The 26,519-nt window shown below is 34.8% G+C and overlaps 1 protein-coding gene across 1 annotated transcript; it reads left to right on the plus strand.

Annotated features, from left to right (window-relative positions):
- Positions 1-26,519, plus strand: dpysl2a (dihydropyrimidinase like 2a). Its single transcript, XM_058785816.1, has 14 exons — positions 1-345; positions 11,872-11,960; positions 12,437-12,621; positions 13,745-13,909; positions 14,727-14,788; positions 15,068-15,148; positions 16,009-16,077; positions 16,769-16,889; positions 18,433-18,589; positions 20,088-20,229; positions 21,543-21,713; positions 23,091-23,270; positions 23,373-23,538; positions 25,267-26,519. Exons 1-14 carry the CDS (start codon positions 34-36, stop codon positions 25,356-25,358), a joined length of 1,992 nt encoding a protein of 663 aa, XP_058641799.1. The 5' UTR covers positions 1-33; the 3' UTR covers positions 25,359-26,519.

A 26,519-nucleotide genomic window follows, 5' to 3' on the forward strand; every position in this document is an offset into this window, starting at 1 on the left:
TGTGTGTGTGTGGATCAGGGTGGGGTGTTGCGCATGCACTGTGGCTTTGGCCGTGTAAATCTCCATCAGTGTCTGTCTGGAGCGTCCTGCCGCTGCGCCGGAACAAGAGAGAAGAGCCCGTTACCTGAAACCTTTCATCGTCCACCTTCAGAATCTCTGCAGGATTGTCTGGAAACCTTCCTCCATCGCGTCCGGTTTGTTTTGTGCCGACGGCGGCGGGTGTCATTGAGCTGCGGGGCGTCGCTTCTCCAAACGCGCATCGGGAACCATTACGCGTGCGGATCTCCAGCCATCAGCGCAGAGATGTCCGGATACCAGGGCAAGAAGAACATCCCTCGCATCACTGTGAGTACAAATCAACAAAAAGATAGGCTGAAAAAGCGCGCGATTAAATCGACAAAGAATATGATGGCATGAAATGACAGCGACTTCAGAGATTCATATAATGGCATTTGATCAAGTTATATGCAGTTCGGTTTTGTGGTTTTATAGTGGTCCAGTTATGTCAATACCATTCCATCAGATGTTGGATTACTGTCACCTCTGGTTTCTGTGTATGATGTGTTCAGGCCCACTTTAATGTGTTTCTTTGTGGGCCACCCTTTGCTCCTCTATAGGTCACATTGGATTCATTTGTTATCTTGTGGAAAGCTATCAAGAATGCATGCATTATAAAACAGGCCTCATTTAAACAGAATATGATGCATTATTCCTGGCCATAACCATAACCTGCCTACTTTAATTGCATATTATAATTTATTGAATTCAATTCTTCAGTCTTACACTGCTGCAATGTTAGGTTCTAAATGAATGGAGCATCTTTGTGACTGGTGATTTGTATGTAGTTATGATGGTAAATGATTTCAGTGCATTTTGTATTTTTTCATTTCACAATTGTATGGGAAGCTGTTAAACATGCATGCATTATTTTAGATCCTAGGGTTATACCGTAATGTATAGCCTTAAATAAAATAAACATAATTCTTAGCCATTACTATCTCCAGTGACTATGAAGCAATGCATCTTTGCAGTTCCTTGGAAGTCTTTGTGAATTATGGTTTTGCATGCACTGGAAACATTCACTATAAATTTGTTTCAGTTTATTTCAAAACAACTTCACGGAAAGCTGTTAAACACGCATGCATTATTTTAAGATCCTAGGAATATACCCTAATACATAGCCTTAAATAAATAAATAAAAAAATCAATGTTTATCCATTTTTGCACAATATCTTACCTCTAGTGAATATCAATCAATGCATCACTGCAGTTCTTTGGAAGTCTTTGTGAATGTTGTTTTGCATGCATCAAAACATTCACCATCATAAGTAGGCGTATGTTTCATTTGATTTATAAACAAGCTGTTAAGCATGCATGCATTATTTTAAGATCCTGGAGATATACCATAATGCATAGGCTCAAATAAAGTAAACATATATTTAGCTATCCTTAAAAGATATGTATCTTATCTCCAATGAATTTGAAGCAATGCATTATTGTAATTCTTTGGAAATCTTGCATGCACTGAAAACCTTCACCTTCAAAATGTCATTTTATTGAAAAACTAGCTTACGGAAAGCATGCATGCATCCTTTGGTATATATCATAAACTCCAATAAAATTGAATCAATTCAAACCAAACATTATTCACTATTCCAACAGAACCTGTTTCAGATTTAGTAGCAGGAATGCATCAACAACATTCACCTTCAAAAGTGCATTTCATTAATGTAAAAAGCAGCTTTGGTTCAGCTGCCAGTACAATGGCCTCCGCACCCACCCCCGCTGTGAGCCGGAGCTGGTTTGATAGTCATGCTAAATGCAGAGAACCGTCGTCTCCAGAGGAAATGAATGAAAATCCTCTTTTGAAAAGTAGGTCAGTGAATGTAAAGTGTGTGTCATGGTATGTGGTGGTACATGCCTGTAAAATGTCTTCTGTTCACCAGTGACCTCTATAGTCCAAAGACAGCCTGCACTGCATCGATATTCACTGGGATTGTTTTAGAGGTGGCGCTAATCAGTTAGCAAAGGCCTGTAGGAACAGGCAGATCGGACACAGGAGGACAGATCGGGACAGGAGGGAGAAAGATGAAAACTCTCCCTTTGCTGTTAGATCTTGCCTTTAGCTCATGGACGTTAGCTAAGCTTCAGCCATCTTAAGGGATGGTGATAAGACTGCCAGTGGGTGGCAAACAGCGATACTCTACTGCACGCTCAAAGACTTAAAGCAATAGTTCATGTTATGTCATTGTTCTAAACCTGCATGCAGTGAAAAACAGGAGAGCGTTTGAATATTCATGCAGCTGTTTTGTATACAAGGACATTGTCTGTCAATCTCCAAAATGAACAAAAAAAGCACCATCAAATGTTATGTAACTAGTCCATAAGACTTATGTACTATATATTTCAGTTCTTCTGAACACATGACAGCTTATGTGAGGAAACACCCAAATTTAACTCATCAAAAGCGAATGTAGCTCCAGTTAAAATATGTGGAAATGTGAATTGTATTGAACTGAATTGAGATTGTATGGAAAAGAGCTGCATGTAGATTCTTAAAATTTTCTTTGTATCTTTATAAAGAATAGTACGGTGCCCGCGAGGTGACATGGTCGGTTCACTTAGTTTTGTCGTGGCCATGACATCATAACTCGTGGGAACATGATAATATGTCGTGGCCACGAGATCATTTTGTCGAGGTAACGAGATGCTATGTTGAGGGAACAACATCCATTTCTCTGAGCCTGAGAACTCCATCCTTTCTGTCTGAAACACACACATACACCCCCATGGCCCACTTTCTAGCCATGTTTTCTGCAGCAGTCACATTCCCGCAGCCCGGACAATGTTCTGCTTCGCCTGACTTCATCGTCCGCAGCGTATCGAATGGCTGAGAGGTCTGCCGGCTTTATGTCGTTCGCTCAGGCTCTCATTGATTTGATAAAAGTGCAACCGTTCGTTCTCTTTGACCCCTGTGTGAATTAGCAACAGTAATGAAACTCACCTTAAAAAACTGAGATGTGTGTCAGTAACCCATCATGATGGATGCTGTGAAACTTTTATTGCTCGTTCACGGCTCCGATATTTTTCATTTATGAAAAATCTACTTATTCTCTCATGTACTGCAACTACTTTTTTCTTTAAAAGTAGTTTTGTCTTGTTTTCAATTAAAAAAATGTAAACATTCTTACTTGAAAAGCAAAATTAGCTTAACATCTTTAGTCTTCTTTAAAAAATAAATAAATAAAGGTATGAGAAAATCTGCCAATGGGGTGAGAAAAATAATCTTATTTTCATTTTGAATTATGATAATTTTTCTTACCCCATTGGCAGATATTTTTTTATTGTTTTAGATACAGTTTTTAGAAAACAAGACTTCATATCTTAAGTCATTTTGTATTTCATATAATGTATCTTGATTCAAAAATGTTTAGATATTTGTATTAGAAAACAAGACAAAATATTAAGCAAGAAAATATTTTTTCAGTGCAAACATTCTTAGATAAAGGTACATTTATTTGAGAAGCATAAAGTTAACTTAAGATATTAAGTCTTGTTTTCTGAAAAACAAATAATCAGCTATTTAGATTTTTTTGCAAATTTAGATATTTGTACTGGAAAACAACACAAAAATACTGAGAAAATCATTTTTTTTGCAGTGTATAACCTATAAAATATAGATAAAAGTTGTAAATTTGGACTTTCAGAAATTCAGTCATGTTTGAGTTTGCATTGAGATCTTTGGGTTTTGATTGCAGACTTCTTGTTGAATCTGAACAAAGTCTGAGACGTTAAGGAGATCTCTTCTGAAAACCCTAGAACAAAAGTGAGATTTTCTTTGAAACAGGAAGCTTAAACAGTTCGCTCTCCATTTAATCACATAACCATCTATAAATGGAAATCTCCTTTCTGATGTTTTATTTTTGATTTCTGATTGTAAATGACTAAAATAATGTGGCATTTTATCACATTTACAGTAAGTGTAGCAGTGCCGCTGGCATGTGCTTCAAAAGTGTGGTTAGAAAAATCACTGAAGAAAATTGCAGAGTAATAGCATGTAATGATATGTCTTCCTGAGAACAATGTCAGTGCCAATAAACTTGGTTTCGACACCTAATGTGCTTTTGATTGTCGGCAGACAAACTGCTCGCTGTAATTTGACATTCGTTTTGTTAAAACTACGACATTTATACGACCTCAGTTGTCGCAATAAAGATCATCTTTCATCTTTGACAGCACATTGACCCTGTGGATTACACTGATTGCTAGTTCAGAACCCGAAAACGTCATTCTGATTTGAAGCTGAACTCTCGATTAACCCTCTGGTGCAGAAAGACTCAACATTTCCAGCTAGCGCAGAGCAGTTGAGCTCATGTTCGGGAATACAGCAAACTCAGACTTTTTAAAAAAGACCTCTGTGAGCCTGTCATGCTAGTCCCACTGTTACACAGAAAAACTATTGATGGAAACTATTTTCACTCAAGTAACAAGTGCAAGTGAAATTTTGAAATATAAAAACTGAAAAGTATTTGCTTGTAAAACAAACTCTAATAATTGTTATATCATTTATATAATTTATTTGGATCCTTTGTGGTGAATGGGTGCCGTCAGAATGAGAGTCCAAACAGCTGATTAAAAACATCACAATAATCCACACCACTCCAGTCCATCGGTTAATGTCTTGTAATGTGAAAAGCTGCATGTTTGTAAGAAACAAATCCATCATTAAGACATTTTTAACTTTAAACTGTCGCTTCTGGCTACCTTCAGTGAGAAAGTCCATCCCTGTTGTCTCTCACATCAAAATCCACCCACACATTTGTTTAGAGCTGTTTTGGACTGTTTTCACTTGGAAACATAAAAATGTCTTAATGGTGGATTTATTTATTTAAACACGCAGCTTTTCACTTCACAAGGCATTAATTGATGCACTGGAGTGGTGTGGATTATTGTGATGTTTTTATCAGCTGTTTGGACTCTCATTCTGACGGCACCCATTCACTGCAGAGGATCCATTGCTGAGCAAGTGATGGAATGCAACATTTCTCCAAATCTGTTCTGATGACCATACAAACTCATCTAAATTTTGGATGACTTGAGGGTAAATCATTTTCAGCAAATTTTCAGTTTTGGTTGAACTATTCCTTTAAACCAGAAATGTTAGCTGTAAATATGAAGAAGAAAGCAACGCTAATGCTTGTAGTGTCTAATGTGGCAATTGCACAACTTGCATATTTCAAAAGCAATGACTATGTAGCTAGAAGTATCTCCATTCATGCAACTGCATAAAGTATGATTCTTACCACTCAAAATAAGTAAACGAAATACTATAAATTATAGACCTGGATTTGCAGTTCAAAACCAAAACAAACACAAATGTGGGAAGAGAAATTGAGACTGGTGAACCAGCTTTGACCTGATTAAATCATTTGTCTGTGGACATTTATGTAGCATGACTAAGAGATCTGTACAATGTCTAGTTTTTTGAAAGCCACATCAAAGTAAACATAGCAGGACAGACTACAACTCGCAAAATACTGCACATGTATGTATATATTTTTTGTGTTTCGACTGCATTCTTACATGCATGCATGCATTTATGTTATTCACGTGAAGCCTTGAAACACAAACCCGATCAGCCACAGAAACGTGACTGTGCCTTCAAGAATCTTAGTGAGTTTGACCCACTTACTGGAGCTCAGATCTCTTGGTTCTCAGTGCACATTACTTTCGGAAAGACAGTTTTTCTCGTGCACGCCGGATGGGAGTGCACTCCATCCAAGGGCCATTATGACTGTCAATTGGAGTAGCTTGAGTTAGTGTGTATGTCTTTAGGATAAAAGTATGCACCAGATTCACTGTAAGTGGGTCACAGGGATTTGTTCTGGTATGGATGGACTCTCTGGAGGCCATCATTAGCAGCCCCTCACGCTCGCTGAAGTACACACTACATGTGCAGCTGAAGAAAAAGTCAATTATTAAGTGCTGCATTTGTCTCTTTAATCCAAACAGAGCCGCACTAGGCGCTTTTAGCTGTCGGAAATACATTTAACCAGAACAAACGTTTAGTTCAACGTCTCTAGTCCAAACACTGTAGCGCTTGATTTAGAGGAGGGACTTTTGCCGTTACGTAATGACCCATTAAGCCCATTCACAGGCTTTACAATGGATTAAAGGAATATTCCGGGTTCAATACGAGTTCAGCTCTAACAACAGCATTTGTTGTATAATGTTGATTACCATAGAAAAATATTTAAACTTTTTTGCAGTTTGAGAAATACAATGAGAGTGTGCGGTGCCAGCATCCAGAGGGTTTATGTAGTCATACTCAGTGTTGCCAACTTAGCAATTTTGTTGCTAAATTTAGCAATTTCTCAGACTACCCTGGCTACTTTTTCTTCCAAAAGCACCTAGCAACAATTTTAGCCATTTTAAAAATTTATTTGGCAACATTTAGCAACTTTTGATACATGACTCTTACTATTAAAAAGTAGCATTTTCCATCTAAATTACACAAAAAGAGGAAACCAAAGATGCCAGTAGACACATCACGTGAATTAAGTTAGCTGCTATTCGCAATTGTTCAATTTAATAATAATAATAATTTAATTGCTGAATAATTGTTCATTTATGAAACACCTTGTGAGTAGCTTATAATAAAGTTGAGCCAACTTAAAATTTTATTGTAAAGTTTATACAACAAAAATTTGAGAATCTCCCACAAAAATAAGTTGAGCAAACTCAAAAATCTGCTGAAGCTGGTAAAAAAAATGTTTTTAAGTTCACTCAACTTTTTTACAGTGTACCTGCAATTGTTGATCAGTTAGTACACTGTAAGAAAAATATCTTGAAAAATGGAAAAGTTTCCAGTAATTCAATTCAAGTTTATTTGTATAGCACTTTTCACGATACAAATCGTTGCAAAGCAGATTTTAATTTTCCAAGACATTATCTGTTATCCATTTTCCATTATCCGTTGTAACCCTGTAACCCCAAAATACAATGTGTAATTTAAAATGCATGTTAAAAAAAACCTGTGAAAAATAATTACGGAAAATTCCTTCATATTAACATAGTAGATTGTGCCCTACTTTTACAGACATTTATTAGAGTGTAACTTACTAAGTAACTACTAATAGGCTGCACTGCTTAAAACTACAATTTTTCAGAATGTGCAGTTTTACTAGTTTACTAGCTAATTAATAAAAAACTTCAATTGTAATCGTTCAAAAATGTGTAAGTGTTAAATAACTCAAGGTTGTGTTTAAAATTAGTTGTTTATATTTTAATATTGCTTTATACATTTATAATATTTTACGAACAAATCTAAATTAACATATATAAAATATATTTTTAGCTGAGATTTGATGCACTGAAACAATTTTGCATTGTGATTACGTGAGACATCACAATGCCATTTAGCAACTTTTAGCAACAAATGAACCTTCCTTTAGCAGCTTCCCCTGAAAATTAGTTGGCAACACTGGTCATACTTCATGCTGCTCATATTTTTTGTTATTCTTCTTCCATACAAAATGTATGTCATTTGAGTTGTTAAGTGGTCTGAATTACCATTTTTTGCAGGGACTGCTCTTCCAGATGGGTGTCAGAATATGTAGCTTCTGTTATTCGGTTATTTTTTGTCATCAAATACCATGAACATGCAGAGATCAGGAAGTTTGCACTCCTTTGTCGATTCAAGACAACAGTCTGGCAAACTACCAGCCCAAAGTTACGTCACTTTCCTTTTTGGTATCTTGTGCAGTCCTCATGCAAAATTTAGCAGGATTAGGGTTTACGTCATCTTGAAGTTGTAATACTGGATATATATTTTTGGATAGGCAAGGTTTAGCTAACTAGTGGCCATTTTTTGGATCCATTTTTTCATTATGTTGCATGTGCATTACGGTAACTGTGATTTCTTTTTTAGTTAGAGATGAGTAGAAATCTTTTTGTGTCATAGTTGAAGACATTGCATATATGTCCTTTACAGTTTACATCAGCTAGCTGATATTTGTGTGTGTGTGGGGGGTATTGTCTGCTATGGGGGCTTTTTAGAGGTATTTTCACTGTGTTCAGGAAATTGTTGGTCTTAATAAAATGTTTTTTGGTTATCTCTTTTCTAACAAAAATGGAGAGGTGTGTAGTAATGAATAGTATTTTCTATCAAACTCCATTGCTAGTCATCAACAGTACTCAAAATATGTGCATACTATATAAAGTTGACATGTGCAATTAAAACTAAAGTCAAAATAAAGTTTTATCTGTTAATATTAACATGAAGCTATAACATGACCTGACAATAAACTGTTGTACTTGCTCATTGTTAGTTAACAGTAGTTAATGCATTAATTAAGGTTAACTAATGAACCTTATTGTAAAGTGTTACCCATATTTTTTCCTTCTTAATCATTCATGTCATTAATTTTTTAATTGTTTTCAAAATTGTGCCACAAATATGGTCAGGAGAGCTTAAATAGCTACCATTTGCGTGGTCAAAACTTACCAAAGATCAACCAATTTATATACTAAACTAAATGTCTGTTTGTACTTAAATGATCTACTTTATTAACTAAAAGCAAATCACTTTATATTCCACCTAGCCAAAGCTTTGATTCTTTCTAGGAAAGATGCAGTCAGAGTTCACAGTCAGCCATGTGTGATGTGTTATATTTTGGACACAGGGCTTATCCAGATCAGATTTGGGGTCATAAAGAAGGCCGATTAGCATCCAGGACCGTAACTCTCCATTTTATAAGATTTGAGATGTTGTCTACCTTCTTTAATCCTCTAATTGGTCAGTATTCCTGAATATGCATTAAGACGTTAAAGAACTGCTGAATAAGCCAAAAGCTCAGCAGTAAAGCAGATGTAAAGGTCTGTTTTAATGAGCCTTTGGGCCGTAATGCCGCCAGCATTTGTCTGGACTCAGCATTAGTAATGGATTTGTGTAGAGGAGTGAACAACCAACAACAATACAGAGCACATGTCCGTCACGGCTGAATAAAAAGAGTTCATCTTGATCTCTGACATTGATCTCGAGCTCGCTCTAAACATCACAAATAAGCTCGAGAGCTGCCGCGCTTGCACTGTGACTAATGCAGTTAAGATGGTTTGGATGTTTGCGAGATGTTTTCAGCTAACAGCATGAGCGAGCGCCGGCTGTGATGATGAATGCAGTCCGGAGCTGCTGTGTGTTTCATAGTAACATAGTGAACAGAAAGGCTTTGTCTCAGAGATGAATTAGGCCTGATTTCCATTCAGATGTGTAAGTCATTTCATGATTGTTCTTTCCCAAGCCGTATTTATTACTTTAAGGTTTAATATCTATGCAGAATATGTTTGCTAGCCGATATGGTTGGTTAAAACTTGATTCAGTTGTTTGGGCGATATTTTTAATGTGTATTCAGGTTTTTTCAACATGGATGCTGACTTGTCATCTCCGCAGTACAGTGGACGCCGTTAGAGGGAAATGTGCCTTACATAATCACAGAGTATTTGTTTTCGATTTGAATTGGTTTATTTTAGAGTAGACGTGTCTGAGTTTTATGCCGCATGCACAGAAACAGAGACGGCAGAAGGCACATCCTGTTTGTTTTCTTTAGTTTATAGAAGCACAAGGTCTTGTTGATATTGTGAATGAATACAAATAAAAGTAGACCCTTGACAGTTTCAAATGATGTAATACTCTTATCTGTATGAGCAAAAATGATGGCGCATTTTGTTTCTAATAATGGCACTGTTATTGGGAAAAATGCCAATGATAACGTTGGCACCTCCATGTCATGCAGTAGCGCACTAATAACTTCCACGCACCGCACAAACACTTGGATGTGCACCTAATAACACACATTTATCTAAGGTAACGTTAGAGAAAAACATTCATTAGATGCTACTACTTGTGTTTTTTCATTTGAGGTCAATGAATGAGAGGCATACATTTGGATTTTCTTGCCCAATATACTGTAATTACCTCAAGGACCAGATGTTAACTATTTTTTTCTGCGAATAACCAACTAAAAGAATGCTTCTTCTAGTCAACGATTTCATTTCAAGTAACAACGTTTTTTAATGGTTTTTAATGTATTGTAAAAATATATTGTAAAACCCTTATTTTCTGCAAAAATAACAATATCATTATCATGAAATAAAACTCATATTTTGATATAAGATTTTGGTCATAACAAGGAGTTAAATACGGCATTGGGGTTTCATTCATGTGTGCTTGTTTCATAAAATACAATCTTGAACTTAATTGTGAACTTAAGTCTTAATTCATGGCATTTCATCCGTTTATTTAAGTTTGCAACAGTCTTTCCAACAATGTCTTGTTCTCCATAGCACAAACACTTTTCTACTTTCTCCTCTCTTCATAGCTACTCATTAGCAGACAAACCGCTACCGAATAGGACATCCATGACAATTATCCCATCAGTTCCTTAATTACAGAGCGCAATTACATTACTCCCCCCTCCCCCACCACCACCACCATTCCCATCATGCTCTTGGATAAGGGTGCATGTCCTTCACACCATGACGACAGGGTTTAAGGTGTCAATGCTATGGCATTAAATCAGATTATTTTTTATTGCAGTGATGTGAAATTGAACATGCACCATGTTTCTGTGCACTGCGTGTCTGAACAGGAGGGAAGCATGCGGGTCGCAGTCGATGGCGGTGTCCTGAAATGACGTTTGGGCTCATGATGGCGTGTCAGAATTGATTTAGCATGATAAGAATCACTGTGTTTCTCTGATGTGCCTCAGCGATCTTCATGCTTCAGCTCTGATTGAACTTGATGTCTAGTGTTTGCTAGTCATGTTTTAGTGTACTGTGTGGTTTATACTGTGCAGTATGTGCCCAATCTACAGTTGCATCTCATTTGGTTGTTTCCTACAGTGACCTTGTCATGTCATGCTATCAAATCAGTTCACTTTAATGTCAACAACAGTGGTGACTTTTTATGTCAACACACACGTTGCAGGATTTTTGGTATCATAATTGCATTTAATAGCAAAAGTGAATCCTTTTGTGAAATTATCTCTGTGTGTGTGTGTGTGTGTGTGTGTGTGTGTGTGTGTGTTTGTGTGCGTGCGTGCGTGTGCGCAAAATGCAGGAGTCACTATAGTACAATTTTTTTAAACGTGTATATATTCTTGTGTGTGTTTGTGTGTGTGTATATATATATATATATATATATATATATATATATATATATATATATATATATATATATATATATATATATATATATATATACACACACAAGCACAATAAATCTATGTGAAATCATATAAAATAACATAAATATTAATGAATAACACAAATGTATGTATTTTATATATTGTATAAATGCAGGAGGCAGTGTTGAACAAAAAAATCAAAATTTATGTATTTTTGTAATTTTTTATTTATATTTTTATGTGTGTGTGTGTGTGTATACACACACACACAATAATAATAAATAAATATAAACTAACATGAATATTAATAAATAATTAAATAATATAAATACATTTTTATATATAAATATTTTTAATTTTGTAATTTCACATTTATATATATAATTTCATGTATATAATTTTATATATATAATTTCATTTTGAAAAGCATAGAAAATTAATTGTGTGTGTAGAGAAAAAGATTTGGCTCAGAAAATGAGTGAAAGCTGTATTTAGTGGCAGTGGGTTTGTGGCCTTTATAAACCGCCAGTGAAAGAAATATTGCTGTGAAATATGCACATGCATTTTTGTTTTATTGTTCATACTGTGCAAGACAAAGTGTGTCTGTACTTAAATTGATAGCATGTGATATCTATTGAGTTACAGTTAGATTACTGTATAAATAGACTCTTTTGCCTCTTTCTCACAGAGTGACCGACTTCTAATCAAAGGAGCGAAGATAGTGAACGATGATCAGTCTTTCCATGCCGACATCTATATGGAGGATGGAGTCATCAAGCAAGTGTTTTTTTGTTGTTGTTATTGTCGTTATTTGATATCGTTATTTTTCTTGTCATTATATCTCATATTCATTAGTAGTGCTGTCAAACGATTAATCGCGATTAATCACATCCAATATAAAAGTTTTTGTTTACATAATATGTGTGTGTACTGTGTATATTTATTATGTATGTATAAGTACACACTCATACAGTATATATTTTGAAAATATTTACATGTATATATTTAAATTTATATTATATATAAATATATTTAATATACGAATATGAAATATTTTTCTTAAATATATACATGCATGTGTGTGTCTTTATATATACATAATAAATATACACAGTACACACACATATAATGCAAACAAAAACTTTTATTTTGGATGCGATTAATCGTTTGACAGCACTATTCATAAGTAATGATTGACAGTAGAGATGACCTCTGTTTGTGACCTTTGTGACCCTCTCTTTCTCTGTCTCCAGGCAAATCGGTGAAAACCTCATAGTTCCTGGTGGTGTGAAGACCATCGATGCCCACGGCAGGATGCTGATACCCGGCGGCATCGACGTTCACACTCGCTTCCAGATGCCCGACCGGGGAATGACAGCTGCTGATGATTTCTACCAGGGCACACGAGCTGCTCTTGCTGGCGGCACCACTATGATCAGTACGTCTAAAACATAAAAAGGCAGATTACACCTGAATTAAACTTAGATAAAAAAAGTCATTATTGTTGATTCATTATTTTAATATAAAGAAAGCTTTAAAATGCATACACACACACACATTTGTTTTTGTGAATAGTGGGGACATTCCATAGGCGTAATGGTTTTTCTGTACAAACCGTATTTTCTATCGCCCTACACCTAAACCTTCCCCTTACAGGAAACTTTGTGCATTTTTCAAAAAAACTCATTCTGTATGATTTATAAACCTTTTGAAATATGGGGACATGGGGTAATGTCTTCATGAGTCATCTTCTCCTTGTAATACCTATGTCATACCCATGTCATTATACAAATTTGTGTCCTCATATGTGTATATATGTATATGTATATACTTTGCGGAGGCAACCACTTTCCGCTGCGCGTCGGGCGGTTCTTCGCCTCCACGTCGTGCATTCAAATCATTTAATGCACAGCTAGCCGTTGATTATCCCGTTTATGCCATGGTCATTTCCCAGCATTCACATATTAAAGATGTTAATAATATTTCCGCTGCAATATTTGACCGGAACTATAAAAATTACGGTTATTTTCGTCTGTATTACTATTCAACTATAACTGTATGTTACTATGGTTACCAATGTTATAGAAAACAAAGTATTACACATAATTTTGTTTTTAGATAGTCAAATTGACAAATTGAAAAAAAAAAAAAATCATATAACAAAATGACTCAAAGTTAAATAATAATAATTTCAAAATGTTGTACATGACATTTCATGTGTCCAGTTCCTTGGTTAAGGAAAGAAAACAAAATAATACAATGCTTTCAATGACAAGTTAAAAAATGGCAAAAGCACATAACAAAATTACTAAAACTTAAACTAAAATTAAAATGAAAACTAAAAATGTAAAAATACAAATTCTAAATATTAATAAATGCTGTAACAGTATGTAAATAATACTAAAATAACACTAACCGCAAGTCGTTCTCTATGATAGTTTAGCTTGAAAACTGGGACAAATGACATATTTAATATCTTTCCATTTCCTTCTATATATTTACATTTCCTTTAAAGGAAGTATACAGTATCACTATATTTTGATTGGTTTGTGTGTTTTCAGTCGATCATGTGGTCCCAGAGCCGGGCGTCAGTCTGATCGCTGCTTTTAACCAGTGGAGAGAGTGGGCCGACCACAAGTCCTGCTGCGATTACTCTCTGCATGTGGACATCACAGAGTGGCACAAGGGCATGCAGGAGGAGCTGGAGGCGCTGGTCAAAGATCACGGTATGCTCCTCTGCAGTTTACACACTTTTGCATGTGTGCAACAAAAACAAAAGCTTAGATTAGGTCAGTTGACAGCATTTGTTGCAATGTTGATTAACAGAGAAGATCATTTTAACTTGTCCCCCAAATTTTCCTATGAAAAATTCACATTCAGATGCAGGACTTAAACATTACTGTATGTGTTAACATGAGATTAGAGTTATAATATTTGCTCATGTCAAGTGGGTAAATCTGGTGATTCTGGCTTTATTCACCTATAACAGCGTTCTCACATGAAAAGTGATGATTTAGGCAGTTTACAGCTTACATTAAGATTTGAATTTAAAAATATAGAATCTTTTCATTAAAACACTTTTTTTCGTAAAAACATCACATGAAAATCATCTTTGAGAATAAATTAAATAAACAAATACAAAGAATAATTTAGAATTTAGAACAAAAAGCAAAATAGTTTATATAAAATATATATAAAAAATAAAACAAGTAAAATGTCAAATGCCAAATGCAGTTCAATAATAAGAATTTGGTGCCAAAAATGCTTAATGTTCACAAAAATAATGTCACAATGCAGCAGTTATATCAATTAAGTTTATACACCAAGAACAGTATTCCCACATGAATTAGGTACTTTATTTGTAAAAATACATACATTTTTGAGGGAAGAATCATTAAAGGGGCTTTAACAAGAATATAACCTGCACATTTCTGCTTTTAAGCTCTCAAAGTCCATGAATTCATTATGTCAACATTGCCTGTTTCAGCAGCTCTAGATCTCTGTATGCACGTCCATGTCTGATATATTTTTTTTTTCTCCCAGGTGTCAACTCTTTCCTGGTCTACTTGGCCTACAAGGACATTTTCCAGCTAAATGACTCCCAGGTATGCATGATTTCTCATGCATATTTATTTAATTATCCCGATAAAGATGGATTAGACACTAAATGAGCAGTACTAGTGTTTTTGGTGCGTTGAGAGTGCAGTAATGAGGAGTTCTCCGTGATGGGCTGTGCAGGGCTGATGGTCTCAGGGGAACAGGCATGTTCGCTCTGATGTTCAGCACATTTCCTCTAGCTGTAGATCCAGAGCAGATGATAAAACAAACTGACCTGCATAAACACAGAAACCACACCCAATGCTGTGTTTCTCCTACTGTTGCAGATGTATGAGGTGTTCAGTGTGATCAGGGACTTGGGAGCCATTGCCCAGGTGCACGCAGAGAACGGAGACATCATTGCTGAGGTAAGCTCACCTTTCCTACCCTAAAAAATAAATAAATAAATTATATATATATATATATATATATATATATATATATAATTTAGATGTAATATTAAGAATTATATATATACACACACACACACAAACACGGATAAACAACAGAGTCTCTTCTTGCGTACAATGACTGCATTTAATTGATCAGAAATACAGTAAAAACAGTAATATTTTGAAATATTTAAAATATTTATTACAATTTTTTATTTGATTTATTTATTTCAGAAATCATTCTAATATGCTAATTATTACATTCTTATATTTTATAACATTTCTGTTTTTGTTTATTTATTATAAAAAAATGTGGTCTTGGTGAGCACAAGAGTCTTCTCATTAAAAACATTAAACAAATTTAATTATTCTACGTTTGCCTGGTAGTGTATTTGTGTATATATACAGTATGTCACCTCAAAAAGGGAATAAGATTTTTTTGCACTGTGATGTTTTTATGACAGATAGATTATCCTCCCATCCCCAGTTCTTATTATAGACATTATGTTTTGTAATGTAAAAAGAAATGTAATTCTCATTAATGCAGGTGAAAAATTATATTATATTAAATGCAGTATTTGTTGTACTGCTTTATGCTGATTTTATTTATTTTTTTTAAATCAATTAAAAAAATTGCAGTAATAATAAATCACCTTTAAGAATAAATGAAAAATACAAAATAAGGGAAATAAGTAAAGTGTCTGAATTACAGTGATGATAATTTGGAATCAAATGTGCTTAACTGTAATGAAAATGCGAGAGAAAGAACTTAAAAATATATATTCTTTTTTGCAGTGAAATCCATATAAACCTCTTTTACTTTCTTCTGTTTACAGGAGCAGAAGAGGATTCTGGGACTGGGTATCATTGGTCCAGAAGGACACGTTCTGAGCCGCCCAGAGGAGGTAAAACACTTCACATGCACATCAAACTACACCAAATACACCATCACAACACATTCACACTGCAACATTACAGATGTGCACCATATGGAAGGGGTTTTTAGCACGTCATCGGACATCGAGACCCAAGAACGCTTCCAAAATAACCTTCAGACATGCTACACTAAAACACATTTATGGTTTATTTCCCTTTAGGGATCAGAGGAATTCAGACTTTCCACTTTCCCCACTGTTTTTGCTGCCAGACTCATTGATCATTGGTATTGCAGGCTCATCAGCCTTCCAGAAACCTTTAGCCACACATTAAGTGCAGTCTGCGTTCAGGAGGTGCTGAGCGGCTGTAATTTCAGCCGAAGGGAGTAATAAACGTGGTATAGGATATAAGTGAAACGAAGTAGAGCATGAGTAACCCACGTTTGTTCACGAGCTAACAGGTACAGCCTGGGAGAATGGTTCGAGCTTTCAGCTGTTAGTATCCCTTCGGCAAGCAGAGCGAGTTTTACGGTGAAGTCAAGCAATGGTTGTGATGCATGGAGAGATTGCAACAAAGAATTGAGACAACGAATACTTCAGTAATGAAGTTTATTGCATCTGAGTAAAATAAATCGAAGGGACCCGTCAGAAACTCTCTGCCTCCTTTTGTTCGACTCTGAAGGGCTGCTACAGTCAGTGAGTGTCGGACGTTGTTTTATAGGTGGAGGCCGAGGCCGTCAACCGGGCTGTGACCGTCGCCAATCAGACCAACTGCCCACTCTACATCACCAAAGTGATGAGCAAGAGCGCTGCAGATGTCATCGCACAGGCCAGGAAAAAAGGTACAACAGATGTTTGATAGAAAAGTCCAATGTGTTGATTAGCTTCGCAGTAAATCACCCAAAAGGGCCTGGAAAATGGCACATGGTTTCATTCTCAAATGATCAACACACTCCTAACTAGACTGACTACACTGCAAAAAAAGATTTTCTTACACAGTATTTTTGTCTTGATTTCCAGTACCAAATAAGCATTATTAAATCAATATATATTAACTTGAGAAGCAAAATGGCCTTTTTTTTTTTTTTCTGAAGAAAATGAAGTGAGTTTATGTTTAAAAAAACCTCTCAGTGGGGTAAAAAAAAAAAAAAAAAATTCTTTGCAGTTTATGTTACAAAAACTAGTGAACTGACTACTAGTGAAATTGTATTATGGTGATAGTCTTATTTTGTAAATATATTCAAAATAAACAAAAACTAACCAAAAATATATTTGCTAATGTTTCTTCCATATTCTACCACTATATTTTTGACCATTTGTTGTGTACTTTTGAAAATACATTTAAAAAAATATATAAATATATTTTAAAAGCTTTTAAAAAGCATTTAAAAATAAATATTTTATATTTCGGTCCAAGAAAACACATTCACATGTCATATTTGAGAGAAAAACTTTTCAAAATTGGACTATCAAAATTAAGTGAGTTTATGCCTAAAACAAGAAAAAATATCTGTTGGTAGGGAAAGAAAAACAATCTTTAATTTACACTTTAAATTCATTACATTTTTCTTGTTTTAATACATTTTGATACATTTTTCTGAAAACAAGACGTCTTTTTTTCCTTAAGTAAATGAGAAAAAAAAATTCAAGGGTATCTTCATTTAATGCATCTTTAAATGTGTAACTGTAGTGGAAAACAAGAAAAAAATACTAAAAAAGAAGATGATTTTTGCAATGAAATTACTGGTATGGAAATGGTGTTAGCGTGTTATGCTTATATTGTGCAACTATAAAGCCACAAGTCAAGGGAAATGTCAATTTAAAAAATATTTTAATGACTATTTAAAAAGTATCTGTAATAAGTATACTTAAAACTAAACTATTTCCTCCAGATTTTTGTGTGTTGTGTATTTTCCTGCTTATTGGTGTATCAAATTGTTAGCTGAGCAATAATGTCAGACTCTGTTGGAGTATTTATTAGTATTTATTGACTCGTATTCCAGTAAAAATATCCAAATATCCTTAAATCGAGATTTAGTTGTTTTCATGAATTGTATCTTAAATATAAATGTGTATTTTAAAAGGTTTTTGGGGTTTGGCAGTGACACTGCTGAAAAAACAAACAAAGAAAAACTGTTAAAACCAGCCCAAGCTAAGCTGGTCTTCCAGTCTGGTCATAGCTGGGTTTAAAAGGGTCTTGACCGCATCTTTAGCTGGTTAGGCTGGTTTTATAAGACGTTATACAGCAAAACAGCTCTTCAGGGATTGAAACACATCAAAGTTTGCTTGTGAGCATGAGGCATTTAAGTATGAAGAATAAAGTAGCTGTCAAATCTAGTCCTGGAAGCGGTCTAGTGATCCTGACCCAATGCTTTCGCTCCGCAGGTACCGTGGTGTACGGGGAGCCCATCTCAGCCAGCCTGGGGACCGACGGCACTCACTACTGGAGCAAGAACTGGGCCAAAGCTGCAGCCTACATCACATCTCCACCCCTCAGCCCCGACCCCACCACCCCGGACTATCTCAACTCCCTGCTGGCCTGGTGTGTGTCCGCAGCTGCTCTAGTGCATTATGGGACATAGACTGCAGGGGGTTATTTGGATCACAGTGAGTGTGTGCAGAGCAGGGTTTAGCCATTACTGTATGTCATGCTTACTTTAAAGGGAGGAATATTTATGGGTGATCACAAGAGGGCGCCATTACACAAAGAAGAGCTTTACTCTACTTGTTCTTATGACAAACTAAGATATAATACAAATGGCAATGAAAGAACCCTTTACTGGGTTGAAATAGTACAAATGATACATACTGTAGTAGAAATTCTATGGTTACTATAGTTAAATAAAACTAAAATCACTAAAATCATTAAATAAAAAACATTTACTTAAAATAAATGCTAACTGATGTAAAAGATTTATAAATATATATATATATATATATATATATATGTATATATAGATAGATAGATAGATAGATAGATATTAGTGAATCTACAATATACTGTATATATATATATATTGTTTGCATATATATATAAACATAAACCTCTTTTCTTTAAGCTAGATGCCAAAGCATCATTTCATTTCTCATTTTCATTTAGATTAACTTGATGTACTACAATAACTAATTAAAATTTAAAAAATAAAAAAACTAATACAAATGACAAAAGCAGCAATCAAAATAACTAAAACTTTCACTAAATTAAAACAACAGAAAATATAAAAATAAAACGAATTCGATGTATTAATAAAAACTATAATATTATCTCAATGATACTAAAATTACACCATGGTACAGTGATGGTCTCTGATGGTAATACCGTGGTACATTGGAATATGGGTTTTAGATACATAATTAGTCCTCTTGCATTTTTTTAATAAACAAATATAATAAGACGTATATGATTGTGTTAGGGAAATAAGAGGAAGAATTTTATCTAGTAACTGATCACATTTTCTTTTTCATCATGCTTAATCAACTTTTTGATGTTACTAATTAATTTAAAATATTAATGTGGTGCTGCAAATTAATTTTTAGAAGTATGAATATTTAATTTAGTCTCTCAGTTAATATGCAGTGTTAAAATTGCATGTATGATAATGATAAAATAATTAGCTAAATGATTTTAGATGTATTTTAATCAACCTTTTGCCTTTTCCAATTAATTTAAAGTGTTTATGTGGTGTTACAAATCATTTTTTATAGTGTAAACATTTAATTTACTCTCTCAATTAATATGCAGCCATAAAATTCTATGTATAATAATTATAAAATAATTAGCTAAATATTTTCAGATGTAGTTCAGATAATTTAGATGGAGTTTAGCATGCCACACTACCTTCCGAAAGCATTTTATGTCAGCTAGCAATATACTGTGGTACTGAATGGTTGCTTTAAGGTACACATGCTATTCATATACATGCTATTGAAAGGTTTGTTTAAGTATACCATGGTATTACATTGTCCAAAAAAAAAAAAACATATTGCCATGTGCAAATGTATTACTGTTTGTAAGTGTTTTGTGTGTGGTTTGTGTGCAGTGGTGATCTGCAGGTGACTGGCAGTGCTCACTGCACCTTCAACACTTCCCAGAGGGCCGTGGGCAAGGATAACTTCACCCTCATCCCGGAGGGAACTAACGGTACTGAGGAGAGAATGTCCATCATCTGGGACAAGTGTGTGGTGAGACATGATTTATCTGCTCTATGTGTTCATTAATATTATTACAGATCCAGGTTATATGAGACACGAGGAGTTTATGCATTTGTTACTTCGCATGCATTGGTTTATGCATTTGTTTCTTTTCTTTTTTTTTATTTTATCTGTATTATTTTTTTGTACCCAAAATGGGTATTTATTATTCAATAATTTCATATCTAAAATCTGATTAGATGAGCCATGATGCATTGTTTTGATTATTATTGTTAATTACTTTTACATTTAACATTTTAATTGTTTTTTTATTTTACTTTTAAAGGGTTTATCTTTATTTGATTATTGTAGCCAAAATGTGTATTTATTAATCAATAGTTGCATCCGTACAGTCTGATTAGATGCTCCATGTCACATTATTTTGATTATATATATATATATATATGTGTGACCCTGGACCACAATACCAGTCTTAAGTCGCTGGGGTATATTTGTAGCAATAGCCAAAAATACATTGTATGGGTCAAAATTATAGATTTTTCTTTTATGCCAAAAATCATTAGCATATTAAGTAAAGATCATATTCCATGAAGATATTTTGTAAATGTATTTATTCAGCTTTCAGATGATGTGTAAATCTCAATTTCGAAAAATTGACACTTAAGACTGGTTTTGTGGTCCAGAGTCATATATATATATATATATATATATATATATATATATATATATATAAAATGTATGTACCTGTATATAATTAATATTTTTATGTATATATATTTCATCTCTAAAGTCTGATTGGATACGCCATGTTGTATTGTTTTAATTATTATAATTTATTGCTTATAATATTCAAGATAATAAATAATACGTTGTTATAATTATTAATATTACCATAAAATACTTTTTTATTGTTTTTATTGAAGTAATATAGTGTTTTAGGGCTAGAGCAAATAATTATTTTGATGATCATTTAATCTATTGATAATGTTTTACATTAATCAATAAATCTATCAATTATGTTTTGTATTATATTTTCTAATTAGTCCATTAATCCTCACTAATAACCTTAGTTAACCTTCCAATAAATAATAACCATATTTCTGCCATTAATCTTTCAACATTTTATAATAAAAATACTTACTTTACAAATTTAAAAAAAAAATCAACATGAAAAAATAAGACAAGAGTTACAAGGCACCTGTCAGTAATACGAATCTTTTTCAATACGTGCACAACACACTATAGCTATATACTGTGGTAAAAATCAATGTAACTCTCATTACTGTATCATTCCCACAAAAAGATTCTGACCCTGTCTTTAAGATAAATGTTCTGCTTCACAGGTGACGGGTAAGATGGATGAAAACCAGTTTGTGTCCGTGACGAGCACCAACGCCGCAAAGATCTTTAACATGTTCCCACGGAAGGGCCGTATCGCCGTGGGCTCTGATGCCGACCTGGTGCTCTGGGACCCCGACGTCACCAAAATCATCTCCGCTAAGAGCCACCACCTGGTGAGAAGAGTTTGTTTACAACCAAATCACTTTTCAAGTTTGGATTCAGTAATATTTGTCAGCTGAGTAGGAAGCTCTGATGTCTGAATGTAAGGCTAAGTTTGCACTGTCAGTTAAAAGTGACCCAATTCCATTTTTTGCTCATATGTGACACAGATATGACCTTGTAAACAGGAAAAAAATGCATGCATTCGGATATTTCTAGATCGGTTTCAGGCCTCCTTCATAAGTGGAAATAAATCAGACAAAAATCAGATATGTGCCAACACGACTGTCATGTAAACAGGCAGATCGGATTTTCTGTACGTCATGAAAAACTGCGTCTCTGCTGTTTAATGGTGTCATATTATTCTTTAAGCATGCACAATGTTTCATATCGTATGTCGACTTGTCAGGTGTAAACACATGAATTGGATATGGGTCACAATTGAAAGAACGTGTAAACGGACGGTCGATAAAATCAGATATAGGCAACAAATCAGAATCGGGCATCAATACCTGCAGCGTAAACGAGGCCTTAGATTAGTGCGTCACTGGCTGTTTGTGTATCTGAATGCACTTTAAATGAACCGTAATGTGGGTGACACCATTAGGTCTGGACCAGCTCCGACTCCCATGATCCTCTGCTCTGAGCTGTTTTGGTATTCTGCTGATTCACTCGCTCTGTCTGCTCCTGTTTGTCAATGAGGCTGATGCTGCGATTTGTGTGCTGATTTAATTTGACCGGAATGAGACGCTGCTGCAGTCAAATATAGAAAGAGTGAATTATCTGAGTGCTGGTGAACTCTTGGATATGTTAATGTACATTATCATTCAAAGGTTAGACATTAATTCATTTATTTATTTTGAAAGAAATTAATACTTTTATTCAGCAAGGATGCATAAAAAGACTTTATTAATAAAAAATTCCACAATAAAAAGTATCAGTTTCCAAAAAAATATGAAGCAGCACAACCGTTTTCAACATTGATAATAATCAGAAATCTTTCTTGAGCAGCAAATCAGCATATTAGAATGATTTCTGAAAGATCATGAGACACTGAAGACTAGTTTTGCATCACAGAAATAAATTACATAAAGAAATTTTTATTATTTTAAATTATAATACTATTTCAGAATATTACTGTTTTTATTTTATTTTTTAATCAAATAAATGCAGCCCTGGTGAGCATGAGAGACTTCTTTCAGAACATTACAAGATCAAATATTGACCGTTAGTAAATCTGTTTTTTCCATAATATTTTAGGTTTATTTACTATTTTAGGATGTGCTACAGATTGTTTTGATAGTATAGAGCCTCAAAAGCTCGGCTAGACAGACTTTCATGCAGTGTAGTGGTTAAAGCTGAGAGCTTTTCCCTCATTCTGTCATTCTCAGGCAGTGGAGTACAACATCTTTGAGGGGATTGAGGTGCGTGGAGCTCCTCTGGTGGTGATCAGCCAGGGTAAGATCGTCCTGGAGGACGGGAACCTCCACACCACTGAGGGTTCTGGACGCTACATCACCCGTAAACCCTTCCCAGACTACGTCTACAAGAGGATAAAGGCCCGCAGCAGGGTATGTACACATACATAGACGCATATACAAACATAAGACTCTTAGTTTAATTAGAAATAAATTATAAAAAAATTTGTCTAATTACGGCATCTCTCATCACAGCTTGCTGAGCTGCGTGGAGTCCCACGAGGTCTGTATGATGGCCCGGTGTGTGAGGTCACTGTGACACCTAAGGTCATGACCCCTGTCACCTCCAGTAAGACTTCTCCGGTTAAACACACTCCTCAACCGGTTCGCAACCTGCATCAGTCTGGATTCAGCCTGTCTGGTGAGTATACAACTAATGGCTCGTTTCCACCGAGCGGTACGGTTCAGTACAGTACGGTACGGTACGCAATTATGTCCGTTTCCACTGTCAGAAGTTGTGAATGGTACCAAAATAGCGAACCGTACCGTACCACTTTTTTGGCACCCTTCCGTTGGGGTACCTAGCACAGCAAAGGGTACCAAAAAGGGTGGAGCTAAACTCACTGCAGAACGCTGATTGGTTGACCAGAATTGTCACTTTTGCGTGATACAAGGGATAAAGCTTCTCCTTCAGTGTTCCGCTCTGCTGTCCGTGAGTGTTGGTCTTATTTACAGTACATCATTGTGCAACAGTGTATTTTATCATTTTATATTTTCACACACAGACAATAGCTGTTTCTCAATATGCGTTCATTGCCCAAAAACCCACGTAACTTTCAAAATATTACTGTTATTGTGTCATGAAATGTAGTTTTAAGAGTTTTTCAGGCAAGAATGTAATTGTTTAAAACTCAAATCTGCGGTTTATTTATAAAGATAGCACCTATCTGAAAAATTTGTTATGCCAATTTCGGAGCTCCAAGCGATAACCGGGCGATCATGTATCCTAGTCCTTCCGACATTTGCCGCTGGCTCTGATGTCTCTGTAGTGATTAAACAAGAGATACAATTCGTTTTGGGTAGGCTATATTTAACAGGCATTCGTGGTCTCATTAATCTATTATTTGTTCCTGGTCATATTGTTTTGGCTGAGCACAAAGTTATGTTTAACTTTATATATTTATTTTGAACTTTACCGTAGTACAGCGCTGACTTTGTAGCATACTTTTGACTGAATTGTTTGCTTTTGTCTTTATTTCTTCTTAAATAAGCCTCTTATACTTTGTACTTATACTTTTATAATGGCTATTATTGTTCATTAAAACTGACAAAAAAGAGGCAGAGTTGTGCTTATTGTCGTGCTTTATCGTCCGGCATACACCATGCCTATCAAGTAAGGGTACTGTTACCGGTGGAAACGCAAGCTGGATCAGGTTGTTCCGTAACGAATCGTACCGTACTGTACTGTACTGACCCGCTCAGTGGAAACGAGCCATAAATGTCCTATACTTACTCTTGAAACAAACATATAATTGCTACCATAATACTTTTTAAAATGGCATACTACCATAATATTATTTTGGCAGTATGCAATATACAAACGGTAATTTTACAATAAAAAAATTTTACTAAAAAAAAAAAAATTTTAAAAAAATCTAACAAAACACAAAGATTACTGTGATTGTTAGCGATTGTGTTTTGGCTCGTTGTTTGAACATATTGCCAAAGATTTTTTACATTTTTACATAAAATTAGATTAAAATTGTGATTAAAATATTATTTTTTTTTATTTAATTATTTTATTTGTATTAACTTAATTAGTATATTCACGTAAAGCGATATATACCTATATAGCAAATCTTGGCTACGTGATTGTTTATATCGTCACACAATATAACTAAAATATTATCGACCAGCTCTTAATGTGAAGTTGGATGTATAAGTTTGTCCATCTTTTTCCGCATGACTACTAACATGTGGCTATAGTATATAGCAAATCTCACCTGCTTGATTGTTTATACAATTTTTTTATTGTTGCATACTTTGTTTTCATGCACATTTAAAACAGAAAATACTTTAATGCTATATAGCCCAAATGTTTGCTCTGTTCTTGCCATCTAACTCATTTTTTTCTTTCATCGTTTCACAGGGGCTCAAATTGACGATAACATCCCTCGTCGTACAACTCAGCGCATTGTGGCGCCCCCAGGTGGCAGGGCCAACATTACCAGCCTGGGATAAAATCATTTACTCATAACAGAGAAAAAGGATGGGGTGGGATGGGGGTTAAAGAAACTTGGGCTTTTCCTCTGGGATCAGTCCAGCCGTCTGGACTGTGTCCCAACAAGCACACCTTTACTTCCTCCTACACTACTGTCCATCCATTCACCCCTAACACCCATCCTTTTAACTCTAGTGTCCTGTTTTTGAGTGTCTTTCTTAGATGAATAAGTTTCAGGATTACTTGGCATAAAACTGGGATACTAACTGGAAAGTTTGACCTAACAGCATACCAGCATTCTACTAATTCTTCAGTATGAATAATGTGCATAGTGTGAGTTTTCTGTATGCAAGGACCTACTGTACTGTTCAGTATGAAACAGAGCATATTGCACTGTGTACTGTATCCCATAATGCAATGCATCGTTCCATTTCTCATGCGATGAATGAACTGGAAATAATATAAACTTTTTCTTTATTTGTTATTTGGCCAGAATGTCTAAATTAGATATGTTTTACATGCAGTTAGATTACAATGCGAAATAACTATTTATTTCTGCCTTGATAAATGTGATGTAAACATGCAACGCATGCTTGTTTTTGGCCAAGTGTTCCTGAAACTTATCCAGCTAACCAAGTAATCTACGTTCAAAGAACAGGAACTACCCAGCTAACAAAAATATATACTAAGAACGTTTTGCTAAAGTTATTTTTCTCTGAACATTCAAAACAAATAGTTAAAAAAGAAAAAAGGTTTAATTTTGGTTATGTGAACGTAAGAGAAAACAAGGAATGTTCCATTGTATCATTTTGCAAACATTATGGGAATGTTACTTTAAATGTCCTCTGAACATTCTTAAACTAGTAATGCTTAAAAAATGTTAGACAAATGTGGAACTAAAATGTTTCAGAGAAACATTCCATGAAGGATGTATAAATAAAATATTTTTGAGTTAACAATTAAGAACGTTATTAGAGACCAGATAACTCAACTGGAAGAATTCATAACTCAAAGTTCATAACTTTGAGAAAACCATGCCAGAACGATCTGATAACGTTTTGTTAGCTAGGTACTATCCGTCATTTGCCTCCATACTTAAATGTTTTTATTTGTTTGCATTCTGGAAATGAACAGCACAAAACTCCCGCCTGTATTGTTAAGTATTAAACGTGCTGTCGCCA

This window comes from Onychostoma macrolepis, chromosome 08, assembly GCF_012432095.1.
Source record: "Onychostoma macrolepis isolate SWU-2019 chromosome 08, ASM1243209v1, whole genome shotgun sequence".
Lineage (NCBI taxonomy): Eukaryota > Metazoa > Chordata > Actinopteri > Cypriniformes > Cyprinidae > Onychostoma > Onychostoma macrolepis.